Source organism: Grampus griseus (assembly GCF_964374135.1).
Source record: "Grampus griseus genome assembly, chromosome: 10".
NCBI classification, from domain to species: domain Eukaryota; kingdom Metazoa; phylum Chordata; class Mammalia; order Artiodactyla; family Delphinidae; genus Grampus; species Grampus griseus.
Window position 1 is genome coordinate 35,064,681 of NC_139004.1, and position 23,811 is coordinate 35,088,491.

The 23,811-nt window shown below is 40.0% G+C and overlaps 1 protein-coding gene across 1 annotated transcript in view; it reads right to left on the reverse strand.

Annotated features, from left to right (window-relative positions):
- DNAH8 (dynein axonemal heavy chain 8) overlaps positions 1-23,811 on the reverse strand; it is a gene marked incomplete at its 5' end in the record, with an annotated part of 322,388 nt that overhangs the window by 74,468 nt on the left and 224,109 nt on the right. Inside the window, 3 exons of the mRNA XM_082664076.1 lie at positions 15,557-15,759; positions 17,348-17,466; positions 20,475-20,596. Of these exons, the coding sequence (XP_082520202.1) occupies positions 15,557-15,759; positions 17,348-17,466; positions 20,475-20,596 (444 nt within the window). The remainder of the gene's footprint in view (positions 1-15,556; positions 15,760-17,347; positions 17,467-20,474; positions 20,597-23,811) is intronic.

The window sequence follows — 23,811 nt, forward strand, 5'->3', positions numbered from 1 at the left end:
TTCCTTTTTTTTTTTTTTTTAACTGCACCACAAAGCTTCTGGCATTTTGGTTTCCAGGCCGGATGTCGGGCCTGAGCTCCTGTGGTGGGACCTCCAAGTCCAAACCACTGGACTAACAGAGAACCTCAGACCCCAGGGAATACCAATCAGAGTGAGGCCTCCCTGAGGTCCTCATCTCAGCACCAAGACCCAGCTCTAACCAACTGCCTGCAAACTCCAGTGCTGGACGTCTCAGGCCAAACAACCAGTAAGACAGGAATACGGCACCACCCATCAAAAAAAAAAACAAAAAATGAAACGACAAAAAAATATGTTACAGATGAAGGAGCAAGGTAAAACCCTACAAGACCAAATAAATGAAGATGAAATAGGCAACCTACCTGAAAACAATTCAGAGTAATAATAGTAAACATGATCCAAAATCTTGCAAACAGAATGGAGAAAATACAAGAAACATTTAACAAGAATCTAGAAGAACTAAAGAGCAAACAAACAGTGCTGAACAACACAATTACTGAAATTAAAAATACTCTAGAAGGAATCAATAGCAGAATAACTGAGGCAGAAGAACGGATAAGTGAGCTGGAAGATAAAATGGTGGAATAACTGCCAGGGAGCAGAATAAAGAAAAAAGAATGAAAAGAATTGAGGATGGTCTCCGAGACCTCTGGGACAACACTAAATGCACCAACATGCGAATTACAGGGGTCTCAGAAGAAGAAGAGAAAAAGAAAGGGACTGAGAAAATATTTGAACAGATTATAGTCAAAAACTTCCCTAACATGGGAAAGGAAATAGTTAATCAAGTCCAGGAAGCACAGAGAGTCCCATACAGGATAAACCCAAAGAGAAAAACGCCAAGACACATATTAACCAAACTATCAAAAATTAAATACAGGGGACCTTCAAGATGGTGGAGGAGTAAGACGTGGAGATCACCTTCCTCCCCACAAATACATCAAAAATACATCTATATGTGGAATAACTTCTACAGAAAACATACTGAACACTGGAAGAAGACCTCAGACTTCCCAAAAGGCAAGAAACTCCCCACGTACCTGGGTTGGGCAAAAGGAAAAAGAAAAAACAGAGACAAGAGAATAGGAATGGGACCTGCACCTCTGGGAGGGAGGTGTGAAGGAGGAAATGTTTCCACATACTTGGAAGACCCTTCACTGGTGGAGACAGGGGATGGGCGGCGGGGGGGAGCTTTGGAGGCACAGAGGACAGTGCAGCAACAGGGGTGCAGAGGGCAAAGCAGAGAGATTCCTGTACAGAGGGTCAGTACCAACCAGCACTCACCACCCTGAGAGGCTTGTCTGCTCACCCACCTGGGCAGGTGTGGGCTGGGAGCTGAGGCTCAGGCTTCCGAGTTCAGAACTGGGGAAAGGACTGGGGTTGGATGCATGAACACAGCCTGAAGGAGGCTAGTGCACCGCAGCTAGCCGGAGGGAGTCTGGGAAAAAGTCTGGAACTGCCTAACAGGCAAGAGAACATTGTTTCAGGGTACACGAGGAGAGGGGATTCAGAGCACTGCCTAAACGAGCTCCAGAGACGGGAGCAAGCTGCGGCTACCAGTGTGGACACCAGAGATGGGAATGAAACGCTAAGGCTGCTGCTGCAGCCATCAAAAAGCCTGTGTACAAGCACAGATCACTACCCACACCTCCCCTCCCGGGAGCCTGTGCAGCCCACCACTGCCAGGGTCCCATGATCCACGGACAACTTCCCCGAGAGAACACATGGAGCACCTCAGGCTGTTGCAATGTTATGCTGGCCTCTGCCGCCGCAGGCTCACCCCACATTCTGTACCTCTCCCTCCCCCCAGCCCGAGTGAGCCAGAGCTCCCTAATCTGCTGCTACTTTAACCCCGTCCTTTCTGGGCAGGGAACAGATGCCCTCAGGTGACTTACACGCAGAGGCAGGACCAAATCCAAAGCTGAACCCCAGGAGCTGTGAGAACAAAGAAGAGAGGGAAATTTTGTCCAGCAGTCGAAGGAGTAGCAAGTTAAATCTCCACAATCAATGTGATGTACCCTGCACCTGTGGAATACCTAAATAGAAAACAAATCATCCCAAAATTCAGGCAGTGGACTTTGGGAGCAACTGTAGACTTGGGGTTTGCTTTCTGCATCTAATTTGTTTCTGGTTTTATATTTATCTTAGCTTAGTATTTAGAGCTTATTACCCTTGGTAGATTTGTTTATTGATTTGGTTGCTCTCTTCTGTTTATTTTTTTACATACGTATATGTATATATTTTTCCTTTTCCTCTTTTTGTGAGTGTGTATGTGCATGCTTCTTTGTCTGTATAGCTTTGCTTTTACCATTTGTCCTAGGGTTCTGTCTGTCCTTTTTTTTTTTTTTTAGTATAGTTTTTAGTGCTTGTTATTATTGGAGGGTTTGTTTTTTGGTTTGGTTGCTCTCTTCCTTCTTTTTCTAATTACTTTTAATTTTTTTATTATTAATAATATTTTTAATTTTTTATTTTAATAACTTTATTTTTTCTTTCTTTCTTCCTTTCCCTTTCTTTCTTTCCTTCCTTCCTTCCTTTCTTTCTTTTCTTTCTTCCTTTCTTTTCTTCTTTCTCTCCCTTTCCTTCCGAGCCATGTGGCTGACAGGGTCTTAATGCTCTGGCTGGGTGTCTGAGCCTCTGAGGTGGGAGACCCGAGTTCAGGTAATTGGTCCACCAGAGACCTCCTGGCCCCATGTAATATCAAACGACAAAAGCTCTCCCAGAGATCTCCATCTCAATGCTAAGACCCAGCTCCACTCAATGATTAGCAAGGTACAGTGCTGGATACCTCATGCCAAACAACTAGCAAGACAGGAACACAAGCCCACCCATTAGCACAGAGTCTGCCTACAATCATAATAAGTTCACAGACACCCCAAAACACAACACCAGACGTGGTCCTGCCCACCGGAAAGACAAGATCCAGCCTCATCCACTAGAACACAGGCACCAGTACCCTCCACCAAGAAATCTACACAACCCACTGAACCAACCTTACCCACTGGGGGCAGACACCAAAAACAATGGGAACTACGAACCTGAAGCTTCAGAAAAGGAGACCCCATACACAGTAAGTTAAGCAAAATGAGAAGACACAGAAATACACAGCAGATGAAGGAGCAAGGTAAAAACCCACCAGACCAAACAAATGAAGAGGAAATAGACAGTCTACCTGAAAAAGAATTCAGAGTAATGACAGTAAAGATGATCCAAAATCTTGGAAATGGAATGGAGAAAACACAAAAACTTTCAACAAGGACCTAGAATAACTAAAGAGCAAACAGACAATGATGAACAACACAGTAAATGAAATTTAAAACTGTCTAGAAGGAATTAATAGCAGAATAACTGAGGCAGAAGAACGAATAAGTGACCTGGAAGATAAAATAGTGGAAATAACTACCACAGAGCAGAATAAAGAAAAAAGAATGAAAAGAGTTGAAGACAGTCTCAGAGACATCTGGGACAACATGAAATGCACCAACATTTGAATTATAGGGGTCCAAGAAGAAGAAGAGAAAAAGAAAGGGAATGAGAAAATATTTGAATAGATTTTGGTCAAAAACTTCCCTAATATGGGACAGGAAATAATCAATCAAGTCCAAGAAGCACAGAGAGTCCCATACAGGATAAATCCAAGGAGAAATACGCCAAGACACATATTAATCAAACTATCAAAAATTAAATACAAAAAAAATATTAAAAGCAGCAAGGGAAAAACAACAAATAACATACAAGGGAATCCCCATAACGTTAACAGCTGATCTTTCAGAAGAAACTCTGCAAGCCAGAAGGGACTGGCAGGACATATTTAAAGTGATGAAAGGGAAAAACCTACAACCAAGATTACTCTACCCAGCAAGGATCTCAATCAGATTTGACAGAGAAATCAAAACGTTTACAGATAAGCAAAAGCTAAGAGAATTCAGCACCACCAAACCAGCTTTACAACAAATGCTAAAGGAAGTTCTCTAGGCCGAAAACACAAGAGAAGGAAAAGACCTACAATAACAAACCCCAAACAATTAAGAAAATGGTAATAGGAACATACATAGCGATAATAACTTTACATTTAAATAGATTAAATGCTCCAACCAAAAGACATAGACTGGCTGAATGGATACAAAAACAAGACCCATATATATGCTGTCTACAAGAGACACACTTCAGACCTAGGGACACATACAGACTGAAAGTGAGGGGATGGAAAAAGATATTCTATGCAAATGGGAATCAAAAGAAAGCTGGAGTAGCAATTCTCATATCAGACAAAATAGACTTTAAAATAAAAACTATTACAAGAGACAAAGAAGGACACTATATAATGATCAAGGGATCAATCCAAGAAGAAGATATAACAATTGTAAATATTTATGCACCCAACAAAGGAGCACCTCAATACATAAGGCAAATGCTAACAGCCATAAAAGGGGAAATCAACAGTAGCACAATCATAGTAGAGGACTTTAACACCCCACTTTCATCAATGGACAGATCATGCAAAATGAAAACAAATAAGGAAACATAAGCTTAAGTGACACATTAAACAAGATGGACTTAATTGATATTTATAGGACATTCCATTCAAAAACAACAGAATACACTTTCTTCTCAAGTGCTCATGGAACATTCTCCAGGTTAGATCATATCTTTGGTCACAAATCAAGCCTTGGTAAATTTGAGAAAATTGAACTCGTATCAGGAATCTTTTCCAGGGCTTCCCTGGTGGTGCAGTGGTTGAAAGTCCACCTGCTGATACAGGTGGACACGGGTTCGTGCCCCGGTCTGGGAGGATCCCACGTGCCACAGAGCGGCTGGGCCCGTGGGCCATGGCCGCTGGGCCTGCGCGCCCGGATCCTGTGCTCCACAGCGGGAGAGGCCACAACAGTGAGAGGCCGGCGTACAGCAAAAAAAAAAAAGGATCTTTTCCGACCACAATGCTATGAGACTAGATATCAATTACAGAAAAAAAAAAAACTGTAAAACATACAAACACATGGAGGCTAAACAAGACACGACTAAATAACCGAGAGATCACTGAAGAAATCAAAGAGGAAATCAAAAAACACTTAGAAACAAATGACAATAAAAACATGATGACCCAAAACCTATGGGATGCATCAAAAGCAGTTCTAAGAGGGAAGTTTATAGCAATACAGTCCTACCTCAAGAAACAAGAAAAATATCAAATAAACAACCTAACCTGCACCTAAAGCAATTAGAGAAAGAAACACAAAAAACCCTCCAAGTTAGCAGAAGGAAAGAATCATAAAGATCAGATCAGAAATAAATGAAAAAGAAATGAAGGAAACAATAGCAAAGATCAATAAAACTAAAAGCTCGTTCCTTGAGAAGATAAACAAAATTGATAAACCATTAGCCAGACTCACCAAGAAAAAAAGGGAGAAGACTCAAATCAATAGAATTAGAAATGAAAAAGGAGAAGTAACAACTGACACTGCAGAAATACAAAGGATCATGAAAGATTACTACAAGCAACGATATGCCAACAAAATGGACAACCTGGAAGAAATGGACAAAGTCTTAGAAAAGCACAACCTTCTGAGACTGAACCAAGAAGAAATAGAAAATATGAACAGACCAATCACGAGCACTGAAATTGAAACTGTGATTAAAAATCTTCCAACAAGCAAAAGCCCAGTACCAGATGGTTTCACAGGAAAATTCTATCAAACCTTTAGAGAAGAGCTAACACCTATCCTTCTCAAACTCTTCCAATATATAGCAGATGGAGGAACACTCCCAAACTCATTCTACTAGGCCACCATCACCCTGGTGCCAAAACCAGACAAAGATGTCACAAAAAAAGAAAACTACAGGCCAATAACATTGATGAACATAGATGCAAAAATCCTCAATACAATACTAGCAAACAGAATCCAACAGCACGTTAAAAGGATCATACACCATGATCATGTGTGGTATATTCCAGGAAGGCAGGGATTCTTCAATATACGCAGATCAATCAACATGTTACACCATATTAACAAACTGAAGGATAAAAACCATATGATCATCTCAATAGATGCAGAAAAGGCTTTCAACAAAATTCAAAACCCATTTATGATAAAAACCCTCTAGAATATAGGCATAGAGGGAACTTACCTCAACATAATAAAGGTCATTATTACAGCCAACATCCAACATCGTTCTCAATGGTGAAAACCATGGCCTACAGCCAACATCGTTCTCAATGGTGAAAAACTGAAACCATTTCCACTGAGATCAGGAACAAGGCAAGGTGTCCCACTCTCACCATTATTACTCAACATACTTTTGGAAGTTTTAGTCACAGCAATCAGAGAAGAAAAAGAAATAAAAGGAATCCAAATCGGAAAAGAAGTAAAACTGTCACTGTTTGCAGATGACATGATACTATACATAAAGAATCCTAAAGATGCTGCCAGAAAACTACTAGAGCTAATCAATGAATTGGGTAGAGTAGCAGATACAAAACTAATGCACAGAAATCTCTTGCATTCCTATACACTAATAATGAAAAATCTGAAACAGAAATTATGGAAACACTCCCATTTACCATTGCAACAAAAGGAATAAAATACCTAGGAATAAACCTACCTAAGGAGACAAAAGACCTGTATGCAGAAAACTATGACACTGATGAAAGAAATGAAAGATGATACAAACAGATGGAGAGATATACCATGTTCCTGGAGTGGAAGAATCAACATTGTGAAAATGTCTATACTACCCAAAGCAATCTACAGATTCAATGCACTCCCTATCAGACAACCAATGGCATTTTTCATAGAACTGGAACCAAAAATTTCACAATTTGTATGGAAACACAAAAGACCCGAATAGCCAAAGCAATCTTGAGAAAGAAAAACGGAGCTGGAGCAATCAGGTTCCCTGACTTCAGAGTATACTACAAAGCTACAGTAACCAAGACAGAATGGCACTGGCACAAGAACAGAAATATAGATCAAAGGAACAGGATAGAAAGCCCAGAGATAAACCCATGCACATATGGTCACCTTATCTTTGATAAAGGAGGCAAGAGTGTACAATGGAGAAAAGGGACCCTCTACAAAAAGTGATGCTGGGAACACAGGACAGCTACATGTAAAAGAATTAAATTAGAACCCTCCCTAACACCATACACAAAAATAAACTCAAAATTGATTAAAGACCTAATGTAAGGCCAGATACTATCAAACTCTTAGAGGAAAACATAGGCAGAACATTGTATGACATGAATCACAGCAAGATCCTTTTTGACCCACCTCCTAGAGAAATGGAAATAGAGACAAAAATAAACAAATGGGTCCTAATGAAACTTACAAGTTTTTGCACAGCAAAGGAAACCATAAACAGAAGGAAAGACAATCCTCAGAATGGGAGAAAATATTTGCAAGCGAAGTAACTGAGAAAGGATTAATCTGCAAAATATACAAGCGACTCATGCAGCTCAATATCAGAAAAACAAACAACCCAATCCAAAAATGGGCAGAAGACCTAAATAGACATTTCTCCAAAGAGGATATACAGATTGCCAACAAACACATCAAAGGATACTCAACATCATTAATCATTAGAGAAATGCAAGTCAAAACTACAATGAGCTACCACCTCAAACCAGTCAGAATGGCCATCTTCAAAACATCTACAAACAATAAATGCTGGAGAGGGTGTGGAGAAAAGGGAACCCTCTTGAACTGTTGGTGGGAATGTAAATTGATACAGCCACTATGGAGAACAGTATGGAGGTTCCTTAAAAAACTAAAAATAGAGCTACCATACGACCCAGCAATCCCACTACTGGGCATATACCTTGAGAAAACCAAAATTCAAAAAGAGACATGTACAACTATGTTCATTGCAACTCTATTTACAATAGCCAGGACATGGAAGCAACCTAAGTGTCCATCAACAGATGAATGGGTAAAGAAGATGTGGCACATATATACAATGGAATATTACTCAGCCATAAAAAGAAACAAAATTGAGTTATTTGCAGTGAGATGGATGAAGCTAGAGTCTGTCATACAGAGTGAAGTAATCAGAAAGAGATAAACAAATACCGTATGCTAACACATATATATGGAATGTAAAAAAAAAAAAAAAAAAAAAGGTTCTGATGAACTTAGGGTCAGGACAGGAATAAAGATGCAGATGTTGAGAATGGACTTGAGGACCCAGGGAGGTGGAAGGGTAAGCTGGAACCAAGTGAAAGAGTAACACTGACATATATACACTACCAAATGTAAAATTGACAGCTACTGGGAAGCAGCTGCATAGTGCAGGGAGATCAGCTTGGTGCTTTGCGACCACCTAGAGAGGTGGGATAAGGAGGGTGGGAGGGAGACACAAAAGTCAGGGGATATGGGGATATACATGTGCATAGAACTGATTCACTTTGTTATACAGCAGAAACTAACACAACATTGTAAAGCAATTATACTCCAAGAAAGATGTTAAAAAAAAAGGAAACAAACAATACTGCAGTGATAAAGTGTCCTAGTTCCTCCTAAAGTGATATGCATAACAATATATCTTTGAGTTCTTCTTACAGAAACTAATGCCTCCACCTAAGTGGAGGATGGTAACTTCAGGCTAAGTACATGATTCTTGGAACACCACCCTGTTACCTCACCACTAAGCAATCAAAAGAAAATCCCACACCTTGCAGCCCTCACCCCAAATTTTGCCTTTAAAAACTCTTCTTCAGAAACTATCAGGAAGTTTGGGTCTTTTGAGCATAGGCCTCCCCATACTCCTTGTTTGGTCCTTTCAATAAACCTTTCTCTGCTCCAAACTCCATTTCAGTTTGTTTGGCCTCACTGTGCATTAGGCACACAAGCTTGGATTCGACAGCAATTTGTGTTTTAATTTTATTTATGACATACAGAAGTTTTAAAACTTCATCCAGTCAAACATCTTTTCCTCTGGTTTTGGATTCTGGTATTATGATTAAGAAAATCTTAGCCACCCCAATAGTATCAATATATTCTTTTTTATTCTTTTATAGTTTAAACCATTTAAAACCTTAATCAACCTAGAATGTACTTTAGTTTTATGTGAGGTAAAATCCTTTCTTTCTTTTGAAGTTAACCTGCTATGCCAACAGTGTTTATTCACTAATCCATTTTCCTTCCACTGATTTAAAATGTGAATCTTATCACAGTCTTATCACAAGCTATTGTATATACTAGAGTCTAATTTGGGGCCTTTCATTTTGCTCTATTGATCTGTTTATCTTCTCTGAGCCAGTTCTACACTGATTAAGTTATTGTCATTTGATAAATTTTTTAAAATCTGATTGGGCTTGTTCCACATTATTCTTTTTCCTTTTCAAGCTTTCTTGGCTATTTTTGTCCATTTATTGCTCTGGATGATCGAAGATCTCTCTACTATCCAATTAGGGGGAAAATGCTATTGGAATTTCAGTTAGACTTGCATTCCATTTATAGATTAATTTAGAGACTACTGACATCTTTACAATATTGAATCTTTATACTGGGAATGTGGTTTAACTCTCCATTTATTCTAGTCTACTTTGATGTCTCTAAGAAAGTTTTATAGTTTTCTTCTAATAGGTATTTTAAAGATCATTTCTCAGTTTTATTTTTATTGAGAGAGTGAATGGGATTTTTACATTTTATTTTACAAGAATGCTCCATTGATTTTTTAAATATATTTATTTTGTGACCAGCCACCTTACTGAACTATCCTGTTAAGTCTAATAGTTTTCCAGTTGATTCATTTGTGTTCCTTAGTTAGACAATTATGCTATCTGAGAATAATGATGATTTTTGTCCCTCTTTTCCAGTAGTTATATCTTTTATTTATGATTCTTACAATACATTAGCTATATCCTCCACAGCAATACTAAATGAAAGTGGTGATAACAGACATCTTTATCTTGTTCCTGACTTTAATGGGCATGTCTCTAGTTGTTCACCAAAAAGCATGAAGTTGTTTGAAGTTCATATTCATTGTCATATTATTACAATATTCTTCTATTCCCATTTATTTATTTATTTATTTAGTTTTGGCTCCATTGGGTCCTCGTTGCTGCACACAGGCTTTCTCTAGTTGTGGCGAGCAGGGGCTACTCTTCCTTGTGGTGTGTGGGCTTCTCACTGCAGTGGCTTCTCTTGTTGTGGAGCACGGGCTCTAGGCGTGTGGGCTTCAGTAGTTGTGGCTTGTGGGCTCTAGAGTGCAGGCTCAGTAGTTGTGGTGCACAGGCTTAGTTGCTCTGCTGCATGTGGGATCTTCCCAGAGCAGGGCTCAAACCCGTGTCCCCTGCATAGGCAGGCAGATTCTTAACCACTGCACCACCAGGGGAGTCCCTATCCCCATTTTTTAAAAACCAAATACGAATGTTGAATTTTTATAAAATGCCTTTTTAGCATTTATTGAGGTAATAATATGATAACTTAAGGAAAAGTCATTCACTTACTCCTGTGATGAGATTTCTTAATACTGTATCTTTCTCAGATTTGTCTATGCATCCTACTTGGTCAAGGCACATTATTAATTTCTGCATGTTATTTTAATGTTTTGCAGAATTCTTCCTGCTTGCATTTTGGTTAAGGTCCTTACATTTATATTGATAAGTAGGATCAATCTGTGGTTTTCTTTCTTTTATACAGTGACTATCTTGGTCTGTTTTTGATACCAGGATAATGCTATTCTCTTAAAATAAAGAGGAAAATGTATCCTCTTTTTTTTTTTTTTTGCAGTACGTGGGCCTGTCACTGTTGGTGGCCTCTCCCGTTGCAGAGCACAGGCTCCAGACGCGCAGGCTCAGTGGCCATGGCTCATGGGCCCAGCCACTCCGCAGCATGTGGGATCTTCTCAGACCAGGGCACGAACCCACGTCCCCTGCATTGGCAGGCGGACTGTCAACCACTGCGCCACCACAGAAGCCCCAATATATCCTCTTTTTATGTGTTATGGAATGGAATATAGCAGTCAAAGTTTTAAAGGACTTAGCAAAAAAATCATCCAAGCCCAGTGTCTTTGCTGAGGTAATAATTTTAAAACTTCTAATTTTTTTCATCTTGATTATTCATCTATTCAGGTTTTTCAACGTTTTCTGAGAAAATTTTGTATATTTATATTTTTCTACAAATGTCCATTTTAATGAGATTTTAAAACTTTATTACTGTAATTATATACCATTATCTTATTATTTAACTATTTTCATTTGTATACTTTGTTATACCCATTTTCTCATTCCTTTTATATATTTGTGGGCTTATATTTTATATTTGTTTGTCCTTTTTCATTCATGTTTCGATTCTATTTTCAAATCCATCCTTCCTTGGGACCCCTTTCTCCTTCACCCAAGCTCCTGGTAGGATTTTCTAATGCTAAATCCATCTGTTTTCTCCCTCTTTCCCAGGCACCCAGTGTTTTTGTGCAGACTTTATCTTCTCTGAATCGCTCACCACAGAGCCTGACAGGTTCCACAGTGAGAAGTTTCCTTCTTCTCTTTTCTACAAAAACCTATTTGATTTGGTCCCATCCCTCAAAGTGCTGTCAGGCAACTGTTTAATTCATCCACTAAAGGCAGTGAGATGGAATAAAAGAGAAAGACCACTGAAGTGGGATTTCGAAGCCCAGAGATTAAGTCCTGAATCATATATGTCACCAACTAGCTCTCTGGCCTTATCTCCAGACCTTACTTTCCCCAGCTGTAAAATAAGGTACTTGGATTTCAGGATTTCCAGAATCCTATTCACCTTGAGAATTCTATGATTATCTATTATCCAGTTATCCAAATAAAATATCTCTAGTTGAGATGAGATTAATATTAATATTAATATAATAATAATATATAATATATAATATAATAATATATAATATATATAAAAATAATATATATTATATATAATATAAATATATATTATATATAATAATATATTATATAATATATATTATATATATATTATATAATATAATATTATATATAATATATATAATATATTATATAATATATATAATATATAATATAATAATATAATAATATATATAATAATGTTAATATAATATTAATATAATATTAATATGTCTACATAATGCTTTCATTTTCACAGCTATTTGGGGGATTTTGTAACCCAAAGCAATGAACAGCATGATGCTTCCTAACATTCCTTGAAAATGAGCGAAGAGTTCTTTATAAAATTCACTGGCTCCTTCAGTGTCAAAATTAAATCTACTGTGTTTCCTAACAAGGCAACCAAGAGAAGCTTGAACAATTTCTGGAAAAACTAAAGTAGTACCAAGAAATGGAATCACCAAATTGCCAAGCAAAGCAGTATGATAACATATAATAATATGAGGTGACAGCACCATTCTGGCCTTATGTATTTATTTAAAGTTATAGTTATAATTTCTCCCAAAGGAGACCTCGAGTTAATTTCTTAATTCTGTTCTTAAACCCTTGTCCTAGACAACAGCATTATTTTGAGGTAAACTGGAAAGGGTAACTCTAGTGGGAACTGCCCTTCTTCTAGGAACAGTATCCCATTTTAAGAAATGCCCTCCATGCTAGCTCCATATATGTGGTTCTTGCTATGGACCCATTTACAAAGCAGCAGTTCACTGACTGGCCCAGAAAGGAGACATGACCAAAGCAAAACCAATGAACTTCTTCCTTGGATATTTGGACCTGGGACCAAGAGTAACGGGAATTTCCCTGGTGAAACCAAGCAGGACCCCATGGGGCCATCCCAAGTACAAAAGCCCCTCTGTGTTCCCTGTTTTTTGAAAAATGCTTTAGTCTCGTAGGCCTTCCCTGAGTTCCAAAACACAGGGGAAGTGAGGGATACAGAAACAAAGGAAAAGCAGTTAAGAAGAAAAGTGACGACAGATTAAACAACAGTCAGTGATAAAACAAAGTCCTAGGTCCTCCTCAAGGAATATACATAACAATCTGATGCATACCTTTGAGCTATTAGGAAGAAACTAAGACCCCCCATCCAGATGGAGGATGGTGACTACATGAAGACCACAAGCATGGAGACCCCAGACCGGCTGGAACCAGAGGTTGACGATTAAGATTTCCAAAACACCACCCTGTTACCTCACTATCAACCAATCAGAAGAAAGTCATGCATCCTGCAGCTCTCACTCCAAATGTCACTTTTAAAAACCCTTCCCTGAGAGCCTTTTGAGCATGAACTGCCTATTCTCCTTATTTGGAACCTGCAATAAACACTGTACTTTCCTTCACCACAACCTGGGTCAGTAAGTTGGCTTTGCTGCATGGCAGGTGAGTGGACCCAAGTTTGGGTTCGGTAACACTGGGAGTGCTGAACATACTGAACATGTAGGTAGTGAAGCTCATGAGCCAACAGAAGCCATGAGTTCTGTCACATGGAGTTCGGTTGTGGCAAGACAGAAAAAAAGGAATCTATATGCAGAGAGAAGTGGGGCATAGAAGCAACTGGACAAAGATCCATGGAGGAGTCGATCTCAAAGAGATTTGCTAACTCCAAGGCTACGAGAGAAGCACCATTCTTAGACTAATGCAGATGACTGGCATGCTGCAGTGAACGTCAGAGCAAAACACCCTACTTTAAAGGTGGTTAATGAGACTTAACCATGAGTACTTGCCAACAGAACATGGGAGCTCTCTGCATTGGGTGTCAGTGTTTAGACAGAAGAAGGAGGCCATTCAAATATGGATCCATATAGAACATAGAACAGTGTGGTGCCAGTGAACAGAGCAAAGTCAGATGAGAAAAGAGGGGTGAACACAGACCATGCTACCATAAGCTAACAGTTTACAGGAACTTCTTAGTGAAGAGGGACATGTGGGAACTATTTAAAGATGACTAAATTAATTTTGTATCATGTTTACATTAACTAGATAATAAGTTCAAGTTTTATTTCATAGAGTAGATTTAGGGATTCATAATCAATCACTTTGATAATCTTTATAAAGACATAAATGAATTAACCCTACAAGGTATACTTAATGAGCTGAACCTGGATGATCCCAAATGGCAATTCCAACAACATTCAGATTTTCAGCACATTAAGAATAAACCACGCAATTCTATCAAACATTGAGAAAAGAGCTAACACCTATCCTTCTCAAATTCTTCCAAAATATAGCAAAGGGAGGAACACTCCCAAACTCACTCTACGAGGCCACCATCACCCTGATACCAAAACCAGACAAAGATGTCACAAAAAGGAAAACTACAGGCCAATATCGCGGATGAACATAAGTGCAAAACTCCTCAACACAATACTAGCAAATAGAATCCAACAGCACATTAAAAGGATCATACACCATGACCAAGTGGGATTTATCCCAGGAATGCAAGGATTCTTCAATATATGCAAATCAATCAATGTGATACACTACATTAACAAATTGAAGGGGAAAAACCACATGATCATCTCAACAGATGCAGAAAAAGCTTTCAACAAAATTCACCACCCATTTATGATAAAAACCATCCAGAAAGTGGGCATACAGGGAACCTGCCTCAGCATAATAAAGGCCATATATGACAAACCCACAGCCAACATTGTTCTCAATGGTGAAAAACTGAAAGCTTATCCTCTAAGATCAGGAACAAGACAAAGTTGCCCACTCTCACCACTATTATTCAACATAGTTTTGGAAGTCCTAGCCACAGCAATCAGAGAAGAAAAAGAAATAAAAGGAATCCAAATCAGAAAAGAAGAAGTAAAGCTGTCACTGTTTGCAGATACATAGAGAATCCTAAAGATGCTACCAGAAAACTACTAGAGCTTATCAATGAGTTTGGTAAAGTAGCACGATACAAAATTAATGCACAGAAATCTCTTGCATTCCTATACACTAATGATGAAAAATCTGAAAGAGAAATGAATGATACACTCCCATTTACCATTGCAACAAAAAGAATAAAATACCTAGGTATAAACCTACCTAAGGAGACAAAAGACCTGTATGCAGAAAACTACAAGACACTGTTGAAAGAAATTAAAGATGATACAAACAGATGGAGAGATATACCATGCAGACGTAGAGAATGGACTTGAAGACATGGGGAGGGGGAAGGGTAAGCTGGGACAAAGTGAAAGAGTGGCATGGACATATAGGCACTACCAAATGTAAACTAGATAGCTAGTGGTAAGCAGCCACATAGCACAGGGAGATCAGCTTGGTGCTTTGTGTCCACCTAGAGGCGTGGGATAGGGAGGGTGGGAGGGAGACGCAAGAGAAAGGAGATTATGGGGATGTATGTACATGTATAGCTGATTCACAGCAGAAACTAACACACCATTGTAAAGCAATTATACTCCAATAAAGGTGTTTTAAAAAAAAACACTATATGGTAAATGAGTGTGTTCCTCTCTGCACAAAGATATCTATATCACACACTCCAGGAGATCTGAAAGGGGAGGAAAGAAGGAGTTTAATAGTTTTCTAATATTTATGAATTTTATCAATATATTTATAAGAATAAGCTATAAAACTATGAAAGGCAAAATGTGAGGCAACAATATGGAGGTTTTGCTAAATTTCATAGGTTGCTGATCATACCCAGTTTCAGTTTCTTGGCCAATGCGTCAACTTGAATCGTGGGATCAGATCCCATGGACAGAAAACATATCAGAGGTGTTCGTGTATCACTTTCTTCCCAAGTTTTCTCCAGATTTAAGATAACTGGTTCTGTGTACTTTTCCTCCAAAGAATCTGCAATATACTTTCTTGCTTGAAAAACAGTACGGTCTGGGCACCAAGACCTAGAAATGCACACATGTTAGAGGAAATAAATTCAGGTTTTAAAAATTCTATCTAATGCTAAGCACATAAAGAACACATAGTTAGTTAGCAAAAGGATAGTGAGCTAATCCTCCTTTATGCAGATATGTGTAAGATGGATGGCAATGTTTTCTATCCTTGGATGAATGCAAGTTTGTTCATGTAGTTTTGATGCGAGGCATTGGCAAGGAGTAGGTCAGGGCCAGTTCTGTTGCCAATCTAGAAGGGAACTTAGAAGTCAACTGATCCAAACGTCTCATTTTCAGAGGAAGCTGCAACTACTCTGAAGCTTTAGTTATTTTCGTTTTAAAACACATCAGTGATTATCCCTAGTAACTAAGCTATCAGCTTCAGGGAAGCAATTCCTCATTCAAACTAATACACAGGAGCACATTCATTCTTTGACAAATATTTATGGAGTGAATACTATACATCACGCCCTGCTCTTGATGCCAGGGACTCAGCAGGGATGCAAGGGGAGGCGTCCTCTGCCAGGTCCAGTACATGATGGGGGCTGGCCTGCTGCATACTCGAGGTTCTACAGCCTTCAGAGGGAGATAATATGTCAATGATGTTAGAAGTAGCTTGATCAGCAAGCATTTATTTAATACCATCTGTGTAGACTACACTGTAGCAGGTTCTGCACACAATGACACATTAAATAAATGTCATTTGATATTTTTAGATCACAGACAAACTCTATGGATTCTTCTTTGTTAGTAGATTGCATTATTCATTTGACAAAGATTCAATTTTAAAATGATGGATATAAGACACATCTATTCTAATAAAACAAAAACAAATAGCCATTTTGCAGTCTACAGGTCCTGAGGTCATCACTGCTGACAGCTCTGATCACTCTCAAAGAGTGACAACAACCAGGAAACAACTTTTCTAAGAAAACTCAGGGGTATAACATTAGGAAAGACAAAAACAACTCCAACATAATCCGACATCTTTTTGTTATTCTTTTGGTGGTTTCGTCTCCCCCAACTCTACCCTTCTGTGTTGCCCACCACACACACACACCCCGCCACACACACACACACACACACACACACACACACACACACATCTTCCAATATAGAATCCTTCTTTGAGCTACTGCATGTTGGGAAAACATGAAAAGTGAGAAAGAAAAGGAAGAATATTCTTCCTCAACAACACTTTCAAACTTTTGCTTCCATTTTAACAGCCAAAACAGCATTTATATGTTTCAATAGCACAATATTCTTGGTTTTAGCTTAAAAACTAATTGCCTTGTAACTCTGTGAGATCTATTCTTTTACAGAAGTAAATTCAACAATAAATGATTCACTCAATGGTAAATGATGACCAAAGTGAATAGTACAAACATATTTTTCATACGTGTTTTGCTAAAAGCACTATCATTAACACGTTATCAAAATATACCTTTCACCATTTTATTTGCCATCCCAGACTTCAGTTGGGAAACACATACATCTATTACAGTAACTACTGGCACATAGTGAAGTAAGCTCACTGAGGTGGGATCTGTAATTTGACACTATAAAGTGATGCTCTAGGTCTGATAATACCTATTCTCACCTGATAAGTAAAAGCTTGTGGCAGGTATCTAGTGAGTCATTATATCCATCAGGGATGATTTCCTCCTCTGGAGCATCTTTATCAAACCAGATTTTCCATCCCTTCTCATTACGAGATATCTAAAATAAATAAGCTGATTAGTGAGCCCCGGGAATATATGCAATTAAAATTGAATAACCTGAGAAAGCCATTCTTTATAGGCAGCTAATTTTTTAAACATAACCACACTGTTTACATTTTTCTTCAGAACCAGTGACTCAGATAGATTGGATATTATGATTCCCTTTCAGTTTTTCCATTGCTCTTCTACGTTATTCGCTAAAATTAGGACTATGTATCAATTACGCTAAACGACTGGGCAGGAAAAAACATAGACCAGGGTTTCTCAACCTCCGCACTATGGGCATTTAGGGCCAGATTAATTTAGTGTTGAGAGAGGCTGTCCTGTGCATTTTACGTTGTTTAGCAGCATCCCTGGCTCTATCCACTAGTCACCAGGAGCACCTCTGCCCCTGATTTGTGGCAATAAAAAAGGTCTCCAGAATTGTCAGTGCACTCTGGGGTGTGGCACCAGGTTGCCCTTGGATGAGAACCACTGACATAGACCACTTTGATACCCAAACCTCTACATGTGGACCTCTACTTAAACTAGTGATAGATGACAAAATCAAAACTTTTATTTTCCTAGTCATCCCCCCACCTTGAGACTTTAAACCTAAGAATGGATGCAGTCTCTCCAAGAGCTGGTCTCAAACACCTGTTCTTTCAGAAGCATGGAGAGAACCACAGGTTTTCAGAGGTACTAAAGGATGCTCCCTGAAGTCCGAGTGCTGTCCAAACTAATTACAGAAACTATAGATCGGTGAGCCTGATGCTGCTCCTCAGCAACAATCAGGCTGGATTATTTAGATAGTGTCTGAAGCGCGTTTTAAAAGCCATGGCAAGCACTAATAGCAAATATTTATATAGCAGATACTATGCGCCAGACCCAAGGACTGTACTTTTACTTCTATTATCCCCACTTTTTACTGAGGCACAGAGAGGTTAAATAACCGCCCAAAGTCCACACCACACAAGCAATTCATCATCTAGGATACAGACAGGGTGCAAGTTAATAACAAAACAATTGCTCTGTGAATCAGTTGCTCCAACTTTGTCCCTGGGATGCTAAAAGATGGAGACTTTCTGAAATGTTTCACAGCTGCCATCTTTCTCTGAAGATTGCAGCGGCTCTCCCTAGTTGGCTGCTGCCAAAAGAATCTGCCTGGCACAGGGCTTGGAGGGCCTGGGTGCTGCTGCAGCCCCACCCTACTGCACTGGTACCTGTGCTCTGCTACTCAGAGTGCCCCCTGCAGGTCTCCTCCACACTGGCTGCTAAAGAGAAAGAGTTCCAAGAAGAAACAGGGTGCGTATTCTCAACCTACTGGCCTTCCATCTGCTAATTTTGACTCTACCATATAAAGCTTTCAGGGCGAGCTGCATCTGTGATAGGATAACTCCCAGCGCCTTGCTCCTGCATTTCCCATTCCTGGCCCTCGCTGCTAGCAAAACCACCTCCAGGTGTTACACAGTTTGGCCTGGGATGCCGAGGCAGGGCAGCTGCTCTTTGAGGCTATTTTTGTTTCAGTTTCTGACACCCACTCAGCTGGGAGATTGATCTCCTGTTTCCTCCCCTCCTCCCACAGACAGGCCAAACTCTTGCCCATCTGATGGCAGGTCGCCCTGATGGCTAACTTCTGCAAGTTTGTGGAGAACAACTCTTCCTCTTCCCTTCTGGCCCATCCAATGGTGTAAAAGAAGCTGGACAGAAATAACTCATGGTGTCATGACCATGGGGTCAAATTACAGCTTTACCATGTATGGGCTATGTGGCCTTGGGCAAGTGCTTAACCTCTTTGAATCTCAGTTATCTCATCTGTAAATCGTGTCAATAATACTTCGCTTGCACAGTTATTATTGTTGCAAAGTACCTACCCATAGTAAGCGGTAGTAGCCACCAGATTCTACACCAAGGGTACTTAAAATCTAACTGACCGAGGCAAATGATACTGTATATCCTTATATAAATATAATCCGTCAGCAGAGGTGTGATATTTTCCAGTGGTACTTGAAGGCCGCCTTTACCCAGTCTCGGACCAGACCCAGACCACTTTTTTTTTTCCAAAGTATTTGTTTGGACTTGGAAGACTCAGCTGTAGCTGTAGTACAAAACAAAGCTTACTGTCCACCACAAATATAGTCCAGGGACTTTATCCAGTTGACTCTGACCCAACCATGGTGCATGGGTAAAGAATACATAATGTTCCAGAAGTACCCCTAAACAGACACACCTAGTGTACTCTTGGGTGGGGGATAGGATGTTTGTGGAGGGGAGGGAATCACATGGTGACAGTGCGAGGCTTCTGCCATCCTCAGCCTAGGGATAAGGCTACCAATCACTCACTTTGTCCATCACCAGCAACCGTAAAAAAGATGATTATCAGCATTTGACACTGGGAAACTGCAGGCCCTCCATTGGTGACACACAGTCGTAACCAACAGACCTCAGTAATAAACAACTGTCTTTATTCTGAGTTGCATAATTGTTTTCTGGCGAGAGTTGAATCAACAACTAATCCACAATAACCAATTTACATTTTCAGATAAGAAAAACAGGTAAATCGGGGTCTGTTTCACCATTTTCACCATTATAACTTCACCATTTTATAAATATTTTCACCATTGAAATGAAGGATTTTTTATAAAAGGACCTCAACCTCTTCACTTGCCTCAAATTCAAATTTGCTCAAATTATTTAATCACAGGCAGTGAAAACATGGAGTCTACAATAAAAGGGTCCACCCACCCAGAATAAAAGGGTTCTGATTCTGACAGCAACTCAAGCAGGTTATAAATGATCCATGCCCACCACACAGAAGTAAAGACAGTTGCCTGCACCTGTGAAAAGATTCCTTGGGATATCCGTCTGTCCACCGCCCCCAACCCCCCAGGAGAGCCACAGCGCCTTAAAGCTACACAAGTGTGTTGACTCCTCTGGGTGAAGGGTTTGTCACCAGGAGGCCCCAGTTTAAATGGCCCAGGTGTGTTTGGGTTTACAGATCTGTACTTTTATCCAACCCTTTATTACCTGGTTCATAATTTCTGCAAATTGCGGAAGTTTACTCAGTTCCACAAGATTCAGCCAGGTCATATCAAGGATCCAGCGAAACGGTTTGGGAGGGCAGGCTTTCAGATCTAGAGCTGCTCCCCCTGTGGAAAGGCATCAGTGAGAATCAGGTCAGCTTGTGCTCTGTTTTTTAGAAATTTATTTTCCAAATAATAAAAAACGAGATAACCATATCACACACAAAAATGGGAAAATTGGAAAACAATCACGTTATAGAAAATGTGGTTACCTTTTTTTGGTACATTTCCTTCAAGTGTTAGTGATTTATACCATCTTATACAGATAGCAACTCCCTGTCATTTTTCCCTGCAAAGAATTTTTCTCACGTGTTTGCAGATGTTTGCCTTTTTATTGTTTTTTAACTATCTGAAATTTATTTATTTATTTACTTATTTTTTGCGGTACGCGGGCCTCTCACTGCTGTGGCCTCTCCCATTGCGGAGCACAGGCTCCGGACGCGCAGGCCCAGCGGCCATGGCTCACGGGCTCAGCCGCTCCGCGGCATGTGGGATCCTCCCGGACCGGGGCACGAACCCGTGTCCCCAGCATCGGCAGGCGGACCCTCAACCACTGCGCCACCAGGGAAGCCCTGAAATTTATAATTTTGATATCAATGAATCGGTTGATCTTTTCATGTGTGATTTTAAAAGTCATTTCTTAGTCATCACTCCTCCAGAAGTTTGATATTCAATACTATTGAAATATTTTTTATCAGGTCAAAAAGATGGATAGATGGATATATGAAGGGATGGAGGGAAAGAGGAAGAGAGGAGTATAATACATCTGTGGGTTTTTAAGGGGGTAATTAATGTTCAAATCATTTATTCATTCATTTATTCAACAAACATTCACTGAGCCACCTCTATGTATCCGGCATATTCCAGGCACTGGGGATAAAGCAGAGGAAACCCAACAGGGCTCCTGCTCTCACCGAGTCGAGTGGAGAATGTGAGTGATAGCACTGGATTGTACTTTGAAGCAAATCACAAGTCAAATGAGCACATTCAGTGTGACAATCTTCACCAAGATGTGTGATTATATCTGCACTTTCAAAATTCCTCTATTGCATGTCTTTAGCAATGTCTTATCATAATAATTCCAGCTCTGTTGTTTAATTCAGATGTATGCCAAACAGTGGTTCTTGAACTTTTAAATTCTATAACCCTCCTGAAGAACTCATCAAATCCCTCCACTTCACTTACCAACCCGGGGACAAAAACAGGGGAGGTGGCGGGTGGAGGGGACTACAGGTCTCTGCTCTCCCCTCCAGCATCTTCCCGAGAAGGTGAATGAGCTGAAGTACTCCTTTCGTGTAAATCCCTTTGCTCCGCCGTGGAGTCAGGGGCTCTGAGTGCCACAACACCTTTAGAACCTGTAAACCTTCCTCCCACATGCCCCCACCCCCTGCAGCGACCAGGTGAAAAGACCTTATTCTAGCACCATTTCTGCTAACACTGAGTTTACCATAGGAGAAGCAAGCCCTAGAGTAAGTCACCTGCAGATTTAAGGGATTCTCTCCTCTAACACGGAGGTAGATGCGTACCTTTTCTTCTTGGTTGTTTCCCCCTCACAGTGATTTCGTGTAAACATATACCTCAAAGACATCAGGAGACGATATTTAAGCTACATCAGTGTTTCCAACATATCATGCACCTAAACTAACCCAGAACAATCACAGCCCATCCCGTTCCCCCAAATATCTTGGCTCTGCCACTCGCTAGCTGCATAAACTTGGACAAAAACTCAGTTTCTCTCAGTTCTCTCTTCTGCCAAATGAGCGTAATAATAGAATCCATCAGATTGATTGCTGTGAAGATTAAATAAATGAATGTATGTAGAAAGCCAACAATAGTCATGGCCCAGAGTAAGAGCTATGTAATCATTAGCTGTTATTTTGACATTAACTCTCTGTTTTGGAAGGCTCAGGTCCAATCCAACCTGGAAGGCAAGAGAATACCCTCTAATGTGTCTTTCTGTCCATGGTTTACAATAAAAGAAAGATGATATTTTTCTAAAATAATCAGGCAGGGGAAACAGGTATATCAATTACTCTACAGTGCAGGAGTGCCCCTGGTATCTATTTCGTTTTTCAAAGTGTTCTGACATTCTCGGTTGAAGAAGAAAGTCAAAGCCACCTTCCAAATATTGCAGAAAACTAGTAGGAATTAATACAAAGGGAAATCAAACATTTCTGCTATGATAAATAAGTCTTTCTTCTTTCCCCCTTAAGTACTGAGTTCAAAATGATAAAAAATATCAATGATCTAAGGGCCATATTTGTTAACTTTGTAAAAAAACATTAAAAACAAAGTCCTACCATCTTTTTTTTTTTAGATTTTTTTTAATGTGGACCATTTTTAAAGTCTTTATTGAATTTGTTACAATATTCTGTTTTATGTTTTGGTTTTTTTGGCCTGGAGGCATATGGGATCCTAGCTCCCCGACCAGGGATCAAACCGGCACGCCCTGTATTGGAAGGTGAAGTCTTAACCACTGGACCACCAGGGAAGTCCCAAGGCCTACCATCTTTTAAAAAATAATTTGGTCAAGCTGTAAGCGGTTCAAAACTAATACAAACTGTACAATAAACCAGTTTTGTATTTTTTTCAACCCTTTTACTGTGCTTGACAGTGCTGACTGTACTGACAGTCCACCTATCATAAAATCCCAAATTAATCTTCTGAAGCGCTGCTCATGCTACTTCCCTGCTCATAAAACATGCGGTGGCTCTCTATCGACAACTCAATTTAAATCCAAACTCCTCTCACTGACTCTCCTGATCCTACACAATCCGGTTCTCCCTGACTCTCCAGTTTTATGAAATGGAGTCACAGATGTGCTCTAACCACAGCTCAGATGTGCAGCCTTCTTTATTTTTCTGTGACAAATCAAATCCTTCTCACAAATTCCCTCCCCACTGTGTTGCTGCGTTTCTCGGTCTCCTCTGATTTAAAGACTTTTGAAGAATCCAATCTCTTTCAGGGAATAGCTCTGGCTTGGCTGGGTGTGCTGGGTAGGGAGAGGTGAGGTGGGGTGGGTTTGTGTCTTGATGGGGAGGATGCCTCAGATCTACATGCTGCCCCCTAGGCTTCACTCGTCCCAGTCACAGGCTGGGATCCTCTGAGCCACGACAAATCCTGTCTGACCTATGGGGGCATTAGGCTGCAGTCCACAGAGGTTGGTACTTTGTCGCTAGTTATAAAGTCCCCCTGTCCTGCAACTTCTTGGTTTGGACCCCAGACCCTCGCTGTGCACCAGCCCTCTCCGCATTTCCACAACCACACTCCCACCTGCCAAA